Source organism: Sardina pilchardus, chromosome 7 (assembly GCF_963854185.1).
Source record: "Sardina pilchardus chromosome 7, fSarPil1.1, whole genome shotgun sequence".
Lineage (NCBI taxonomy): Eukaryota > Metazoa > Chordata > Actinopteri > Clupeiformes > Clupeidae > Sardina > Sardina pilchardus.
The window spans coordinates 35,131,443-35,140,964 of record NC_085000.1 but is presented as its reverse complement, the minus strand read 5'-3'; the positions used below and the strand labels follow the sequence as shown (position 1 = coordinate 35,140,964).

Below are 9,522 nucleotides of genomic sequence, written 5' to 3'. Positions count from 1 at the left end.
CTCTAGGTTATAGACACTGGGATAAACAGCTCTAGGTTATGGACACTGGGATAAACAGCTCTAGGTTATAGACACTGGGATAAACAGCTCTGTATGGACACTGGGATAAACAGCTCTAGGTTATAGACACTGGGATAAACAGCTCTAGGTTATAGACACTGGGATAAACAGCTCTATATGGACACTGGGATAAACAGCTCTAGGTTATAGACACTGGGATAACAGCAGGCTGTGTCATGGTCCAGTGTGAAAGGTGCACTGGTGCGTCTGGTTGGGGCTGGTCTGCTGCTGGGGTCTGTAGAGGGCAGGCGGACTTGCCTAATGAGTCATTGATTGCTGGAAATGAATGTAATCATTTATTCATGGAAATATCAGATCAGACGGCCCCCGGCTCAGCGATGAAACAGAACGCTCTAGAGGATGCCGCACTATTTGTCCATAACACCTCCATACAAGTGGGGCGGGTAGGCTATATGCAAACATACACTATATTGCCAAAAGTATTGGGTCACCTGCTTTACCCCCCTAATGACTTAAGTGGCATCCCATTCCTAATCCATAGGGTTTAATATGGCACTGGTCCACCATTTCAAGCTATAACAGCTTTGACTTTTCTGGGAAGGCTTTCCATTAGGTTTAGGAGTGTGTTTATGGGAATTTTTGGCCATTCTTCCAGAAGCGCCTTTGTGAGGGCACACTACTCATCAGGGCTCGGTAGCTATGCAAACATATGTTCTACCTACTCATCACTCGGTAGCTATGCAAACATATGTTCTACCTACTCATCACAGGGCTCGGTAGCTATGCAAACATATGTTCTATCTACTCATCACAGGGCTCGACTCTGGCAGCACGTCTGCCTTCAGTCAACAGCACAAGCCATCAGTGTATAATGAAGAATATTGACAGTTGCTTCACCACAGACCCTGAAAATACGGTCATTTTACAGTAGCCTAGTCTATAGCGCAGAGGCGCATTGAATGCACTCAGTAACATAAATTGCATATCTGTTTGAAGATGAACTCGGGAGGATTAGAAGTGGCATCAATAAAGACCTCATGGTTTGAACTCATTACTGGGGTGGGGGTGGGGGTTTACAGTATATTTGCATTCAAATCAAGTCCAGCGGGGATGCTGAGTTATCGTAAACTTGCCTAATGCAGCAACTTTAAAAGATGCCATTCCAGAAGGAGAGGTATGTGTAGGGGCACGGAGCGCAATGGAGCGGAAATCAGCATCCCTGCGACCCTATCAAGCATACACAGTTACGCTATCGTCGCTTTGATTAATCATAATTTGTGTGTATTTGGCTGAGAAAATCAGAGGCAGAAAAAGCAAACATTTCCCCTGTCAGAACTTCAGTCAGAGAACGTATCGCTCCAAATGAGGTTGATTTCGTCCTCACGGCCGGCAGTGATGAACAAGTGTAATCTCCCCTCGCATTAATGAAAGGGATCTGCTACTGCCACGGAACAGATGGTGTCTTGATTAAGTTGGATAGTGATGGGGAAAGCCGGCTTTTTGAGACAATGTCATCGACTTAGAGTCTTAACAGCGAGTTTATGTCCAGGACAGCGCTCGTAGGCTACTCGCCAGGAGGACAGACTCCAAACTTTTACCAGATCTGAACTCCAAAATCGTATGCTATTATATAGCCTACAGTTTCCCAAGTAGGCTATTGTTTTTCTTTTCTTTTTTTGCATTTTTTGACCACTTTCTTGCTTGTTGTTGCGGTCAGATCTGTGGGTGAAAACAGGGCGTGACTGGTGTCATCAAGAACACCGCAAGCCATCCGCGGATACGCTCATGGAAGTTTTGCAGCCGAAACATTCGACTTAATATAAGGAGCTTGACCTTTCGCTGAAACGGTAAAACATTTTTTTCCTGGAATATTGACACCTTCTTGTAATAGTTTGACATGGTCAAATTTGGATATTGCTCTTTATTTCCATCCCATATGAAGTTAAACAACTGTGACCCATGAAAGAAGTGTTGCACTGCTTTCGTGATCCGAGGTAGGTGTTGACATTTGATTTGTTCTTCAGACCGTCAGGTTAATAATGCAACAACACACAAACATCAACAAACACGTGCGCTGATGCCTGTTGTTCTCTATAGATGATTAAAGGTGGGTCTGTGAAGTGCAAAATTGATCCTGTCAACTGTCAAAGGCTCTGTCGTGACATTGAATGATAGTGTTTTCATATCTGAGACTATGTTCCACTTTTCCAAGATATTCCAGGCATGCATCGGCTATAGGGATTTAAAGTGTCTTACTGAAGTGCAGAGGTGTACAGTGTGCAGTGCGCATTCATTTCAAAAGCGTTGTTGATTTAGGTTGTACAGGCATGAAGGAGAATATATTTCGTTCTTTGTTATAGACCCACGCCACGTTTTTTTAAAAATATTGTATTACAAGATGCATAGGCCTATTGATTAGCATATATTTTATATTTATGTTTTGGATAGCATAAACAACGCATATGGCTACTGCAGCATCTGGACCTGCAGTCTTGTGGTGGATTGGTCAAGTCTTGTGGTGTGGTTTAGTCCTGTGAGTCCTGTGGGTTGAGTCCTGTGGTGTGGTTTAGTGGTGGGTTGAGTCCTGTGGGTTGAGTCCTGTGGGCTGAGTCTTGTGGTGTGGTTTAGTGGTGGGTTGAGTCCTGTGGGTTGAGTCCTGTGGGTTGAGTCTTGTGGTGTGGTTTAGTGGTGGGTTGAGTCCTGTGGGTTGAGTCTTGTGGTGTGGTTTAGTGGTGGGTTGAGTCCTGTGGGTTGAGTCCTGTGGTGTGGTTTAGTGGTGGTTGAGTCCTGTGGGTTGAGTCCTGTGGTGTGGTTTAGTGGTGGGTTGAGTCCTGTGGGTTGAGTCCTGTGGGTTGAGTCTTGTGGTGTGGTTTCGTGGTGGGTTGAGCCCTGTGGTGTGAGTCCTGTGGTGTGGTTTGAGTCCTGTGGGTTGAGTCATGTGGTGTGAGTCCTGTGGTGTGGTTTAGTTGTGGGTTGAGTCTTGTGGTGTGAGTCCTGTGGTGTGGTTTAGTGGTGGGTTGAATGAGTCCTGCAGAAGATATCTCTTTACAAGCATTTCATTTCCAAATACTCATCATAATAAGAACAAGCCACCAATTTCTACTGTTGTTTCCCTTTTTTCCAAAAAGTGATTTATTTCAGCCTGTGGGTTAAATTAAGTGATTCATTTCAGTCATTTAGGATCAGATGTGTTGAAAGGGAATCCTATGTTTGTGTAATTCCGTACACCAGGTGAACTGTTTGCCCTTCTGACAGCACTGATGTGTGACCCCTCTGTGACCCCTCTGTGACCCCTCAGTGTCCTAGTGTTGCGTAATGTGTGCTGGTCTGGTCCTCCCCAGGGTCCTCTCTCTGTGTCACCATGGTGACCTCACCTAGAAGCAGCAAGGCCTCGCTGGAGTGGGATGGATCGTAGATAAAGCAGGTGGGGGGACAGTTGGAGTAGCAAACCCCTGAGAGCCATTTATGGTTTACAAGTATACTTTAATCATGAGTGAACACAGTATAACACACTCCTGAGAGACATTTAAGTATACTGTAATTATGAGTGAGCACAGTAGAAGACACTCCTGAGAGCCATTTATGGTTTTATTTAAGTTGTGTTTTGTGCTACATTTGTGAGCCGCTGTTTGAGATGAATCTGGCATGCTGCAGGCTACGGTATTCCTTGTGAGCTCTTCTGACCTGCCTCGTCTCTCTCTCCAGCCGGGCAGGACGAAGATGATGAAGATGAGGCTGTTGAGGAGCGGCCTGCTGCTCGTCTCTTCTCTGATCCTCTTCTCTCCGCCAGTGTCCACCGGCAACCGGAACGCCAGGGGACCGTCAGGTGAGCCCCACACCGCCACGCCAGTCAACCCCCTCCGGCCTCGTTAGACCTGCGGCCACTACACACCAGTCAACCCCCTCTGGCCTCGTTAGACCTACGGCCGCTAAAGAACTCAAACACACGGCCCCAAGGGGCAGCAGGAGGCAGGCGAAGGGTCATTAGGACTAAATGGGGGTTTGTGACTCTTTACAGGAGAGACCGTATTAGGCTGGCAATGGGTAACACTTAAAGCCCTAACTACTGGCCCATACATCAGTTACACAAACCAAAACACTATTAACAAAGTGTTGACCTCTGGTGATTAACTTCAAAACTACAAATGTTGCACACCCCATTTGATTGGATAGGAATGCATCAGGAGAGTCATCGAAGCTTCTTCAAATCAAGTAATAATGTTATGAATTGCTGGAACAGGATTTTTGAATGACCTTGAGGAGGGCAATGTGAGAGGCACCAACACCGAGGAAGTGTGTGCTACGTTAAGTATGTTTGCTGAGAGAGTGTGTGTGTGCTGAGAGAGAGAGTGTGTGCTGAGAGAGTGTGTTTGTCTCAGAGCACCAGTGAAGGAGTATCAAAACAGGACTTTAGAAGAGCTATATGTGTAGAGATGAGATATCAGACTGTGTGTGTGTTGTAGAGATGAGATGAGATCTCAGACTGTGTGTGTTGTAGAGATCCCAGGCTGTGTGTGTTGTAGAGATCCCAGGCTGTGTGTGTTGTAGAGATCTCAGGCTGTGTGTGTGTTGTAGAGATGAGATGAGATCTCAGACTGTGTGTGTTGTAGAGATCCCAGGCTGTGTGTGTTGTAGAGATCCCAGGCTGTGTGTGTTGTAGAGATCTCAGGCTGTGTGTGTTGTAGAGATCTCAGGCTGTGTGTGTTGTAGAGATCCTAGGCTGTGTGTGTTGTAGAGATCTCAGGCTGTGTGTGTTGTAGAGATCTCAGGCTGTGTGTGTTGTAGAGATCCTAGGCTGTGTGTGTTGTAGAGATCTCAGGCTGTGTGTGTTGTAGAGATCTCAGGCTGTGTGTGTTGTAGAGATCTCAGGCTGTGTGTGTTGTAGAGATCTCAGGCTGTGTGTGTTGTAGAGATCCTAGGCTGTGTGTGTTGTAGAGATCCTAGGCTGTGTGTGTTGTAGAGATCTCAGGCTGTGTGTGTTGTAGAGATGAGGTGCAGTGGAAATATGCATGTCCCTATAAGCCTCTGGGACCTTCGTGTTGCTAGGAAAGAAGCGTGTTTGTCCTTGCAATGTAGAGACTGTTTCTTCTCAGCCACTTTCTTGGGGAACTTTGCAAATAGACCTGGATGGATAATTATTGTTTTTCAGCAAAGTTGATGGAAATAATTTAGAGCTCATAATTTAAAATGCATTAAGAAAATTGTGTGAGCTTGAGTGAGGAAAGATGTGAAATCATGTAATATTTTATACAAGGTTAAAAATGAAAGTAAAAAGTAGTTCAATATCAAAGATTTTCAAAGGTCTCTACTGCTCACTGTGGTTTAGACACTAAATTAAACGAAACATCAAAAATGAATATGTATCGAAACATTAAAAATGATTATGTACAGTATTGAAACATTAAAAATGAATACAGTATGTATCTCAGAATGCACACAGAGGACTGAGATTCTGAGTGTAGCCTTCAGATCCTGATTTCAGTTCATAAGCATAATGCATAATGATCCTCAGGTGAAGTCTGGCCATGTACGTATGGTCTCTAAAGGTAAATAGTCCTGTTTCGGAAATATAAATCATCCTATTTGGGAACGTTGTGTCAGTGGCTACAAATGGACAACGTTGATCAAGAAGCATGTTGACAAGTAGATGATTTGTTTTGGTTTCAGTTGCATTTCTTGCTCCTGCATGAGCGTAGGGTTGGGTTCCCGTCACAGAAGTGGAAGGTCAAGTGAGTGGATGGGAATGTTGCTGTGCTGTCTAGTGAGTGGATTGGGAATGTTGCTGTGCTGTCAAGAGAGTGGATGGGAATGCTGCTGCTGTGCTGTCTAGTGAGTGGATTGGGAATGTTGCTGTGCTGTCAAGAGAGTGGATGGGAATGTTGCTGTGCTGTCAAGTGAGTGGATTGGGAATGTTGCTGTGCTGTCTGGTGAGTGGATGGGAATGTTGCTGTGCTGTCTAGTGAGTGGATTGGGAATGTTGCTGTGCTGTCAAGAGAGTGGATGGGAATGTTGCTGTGCTGTCAAGTGAGTGGATTGGGAATGTTGCTGTGCTGTCTAGTGAGTGGATGGGAATGTTGCTGTGCTGTCAAGTGAGTGGATGGGAATGTTGCTGTGCTGTCAAGTGAGTGGATTGGGAATGTTGCTGTGCTGTCAAGTGAGTGGATGGGAATGTTGCTGTGCTGTCTACCCTTCTGATGGGAAGCCGTCTACTAGATCACGGAATCATCATATTAGGATAACACATCTGCCAGGGAATTAAGGATTATTTTTCATATTCTCTCCTCATAACAAATCATTTTTGCACTTGATTTAAAAAAAAAAAAAAAAATGTATCTTGTTATGAGTGAAAATCTTCTTGCTCTTTTCTTGCAAGAGTAAGTTTCTTGTTTTGTGGAAATACTAAATAAGCAAAGTCACTAAGTAAGACAGTCATTCTCTACAGCGTCCCACTCATTGGACTGTCATGTTCCATCGGCTCATGACGTAATGAGAGCCCTACTGAGGGGCCAAAGATCCTGGTCCCAGTAGAGGTCTGTGTGTCATCCAGTAGGGAGTCATGATTCATCCAGTAGGGAGTCATGATTCCCGAGCATGTTAGCGTATAGCAATTAGCCACAGTTAGTGACATCAAAGAAGCTCTGCATGTAAGGCAATCTGCCCATGCCAGTTGACCTTCCTGATCCCAGCAGTAGGCTATGCATGCTGTGAATTTTGCCTCAGAATCCTCCATTTCAACAGCTAGGACCGCATCTGCTTTTTGATTACTCACTGAGTAGTGTGGAGCTGGTATTTGGTTTTCTGAACATTCCAAAACTGTAGAATTTTGGGGTTTGTTAGGTATTGTCTGGGGGGCGTGTGTAACAGATGTATAATGCGTGTTGTAAATAGCAGACACGAACTCCCAGTCGAGGGTTTTTATTATTCTGAAGATAGACAAAAGAAGTTGTATCACACAACTGTCCAACCTGGCGAGAATGCCACTAAAAGTATAGAATCAGTGTTAGCATACATGGAACATACTGTACACTTTACAAGCCAACAGTCTACTTACTGGAGAGTCCTAAACACACAGTTCTGTTCTCACTTAATGAAAATCAAATTATAGGTACATGTAGATTGAGATAAAGAATATATGCAAATAAAATGATTAAAATATCAATATTTTCTCCAGTGTGTAAAACTCATAACCTACCACTTGCACGGGCAAGATAAACTGGGAAGAGCAGAACGCGTCTTTGCCATACCAACCATTTTCTTAAAGGTGCAGAACACTATTATATAACATTACATTACAGTGGCAAGTGGAAGCACTAAACCCGTTACATTTGAATGTTGGGCTTTGTTAGGGGCCTTGTGCAAGCACTTCTATAATACTGTATGTGGGGCTGAGTGTGAGTATGTGGGGCTAAGCAGATCCTGTAGCCTGTTCTGTAGTGGGAGTATGTAGAGCAGATCCTGTACCCTGTTCTGTAGAGCAGATCCTGTACCCTGTTCTGTAGAGCAGATCTTGTAGCCTGTTCTGTAGTAGAGCAGATCCTGTACCCTGTTCTGTAGTGGGAGTATGTAGAACAGATCCTGTACCCTGTTCTGTAGTGGGAGTATAGAGCAGATCCTGTACCCTGTTCTGTAGAGCAGATCCTGTACCCTGTTCTGTAGAGCAGATCCTGTACCCTGTTCTGTAGTAGAGCAGATCCTGTACCCTGTTCTGTAGTGGGAGTATAGAGCAGATCCTGTACCCTGTTCTGTAGAGCAGATCCTGTACCCTGTTCTGTAGAGCAGATCCTGTACCCTGTTCTGTAGTAGAGCAGATCCTGTACCCTGTTCTGTAGAGCAGATCCTGTACCCTGTTCTGTAGTGGGAGTATGTAGAACAGATCCTGTACCCTGTTCTGTAGTGCGTCTTTAAGCCACATGGTGGCTCTCTCACCCCAGTTATCACATGACTGCCCAGAACACGAACAAGAGCACACATCTGCTCATCATTCTGTCTTCAGTTTGATGCCATACCAACATCATTCCCTTAATGTTTCCAAATCATACCAACATCATTCCCTTAATGTTTCCAAATAGGGCAGTTTGATGCCATACCAACATCATTCCCTTAATGTTCCCAAATCATATCAACATCATTCCCTTAATGTTCCCAAATCATACCAACATCATTCCCTTAATGTTCCCAAATCATACTAACATCATTCCCTTAATGTTTCCAAATAGGGCAGTTTGATGCCATACCAACATCATTCCCTTAATGTTCCCAAATAGGGCAGTTTGATGCCATAGCAACATCATTCCCTTAATGTTCCCAAATCATACCAACATCATTCCCTTAATGTTTCCAAATCATACCAACATCATTCCCTTGATGTTCCCAAATCATACCAACATCATTCCCTTAATGTTCCCAAATCATACCAACATCATTCCCTTGATGTTTCCAAATCATACCAACATCATTCCCTTAATGTTTCCAAATAGGGCAGTTTGATGCCATACCAACATCATTCCCTTGATGTTTCCAAATAGGGCAGTTTGATGCCATACCAACATCATTCCCTTAATGTTTCCAAATAGGGCAGTTTGATGCCATACCAACATCATTCCCTTAATGTTTCCAAATAGGGCAGTTTGATGCCATACCAACATCATTCCCTTGATGTTTCCAAATAGGGCAGTTTGATGCCATACCAACATCATTCCCTTGATGTTTCCAAATAGGGCAGTTTGATGCCATACCAACATCATTCCCTTAATGTTTCCAAATAGGGCAGTGAACAAAACAATGTCATTTATCATTTAGAGCAACACTAAAGAGTTTTTCATACCCTGAAATAATGTTTCTAAAACATTCTTCTGCTTTCACTTTGTGGCCCTCTATCGGCTATAACCACGCTATGTAACTTTACCAGATCGGGTAGCGCACCTGTAGTTCAATGAAATGAGACGAAAGAAACTACAAATATGACTTCATTTGATGTCGCAAAGCATCATACTTTCATAAAACCCTGCAACGTACTCTACCTTGTCTGTGGACATCATTATTCGCTGGATCAACAAATACCGTGTATGTGACAGAGGAAAAGCGCTTTAGTGTTTAGTGCTTCAGTGTTGCTTTAACCCCTTCAGTGTTGCTTTCACCCCTTAATAATAATATTGTTGATATGGATCTCTTTTACCAAGTGAGTAACAAAGTAGCATCAGAATCTAAATAGTAGCTGAGAACAGCAACGATCAGATCAACATTGTATTGGATCCAGTACATTTGGGTACATACAGTACCAGCTGTAATGGCATTGTAGCTCACTATGTTGGCCTATGGACGGCTCTGTAACGTACTGTACATGTTCCTCAGAAAAGTAGGCAACCCAGGAAATATAAGGCAATTTGACCCCATTGATTTGGTAGACTGTGATGTAGCATTGACTAGTTTGCACTTCAGTGTACCTCATAATCAAAGATAAACGCTTTAGGTGAATATTGCCTATCTCTGACTTTTTTAATG

The 9,522-nt window shown here is 43.8% G+C and overlaps 1 protein-coding gene across 1 annotated transcript in view; it reads left to right on the top strand.

Moving 5' to 3' along the window:
* Nucleotides 1-3,316: 3,316 nt before the first annotated feature.
* LOC134086942 (chemokine-like protein TAFA-4) overlaps nt 3,317-9,522 on the top strand; it is an 18,395-nt gene continuing 12,189 nt past the window's right edge. The window contains exons 1-2 of the mRNA XM_062540140.1: nt 3,317-3,445; nt 3,727-3,847. Coding sequence (XP_062396124.1) covers nt 3,742-3,847 — 106 coding nt within the window. The 5' untranslated portion in view covers nt 3,317-3,445; nt 3,727-3,741. The remainder of the gene's footprint in view (nt 3,446-3,726; nt 3,848-9,522) is intronic.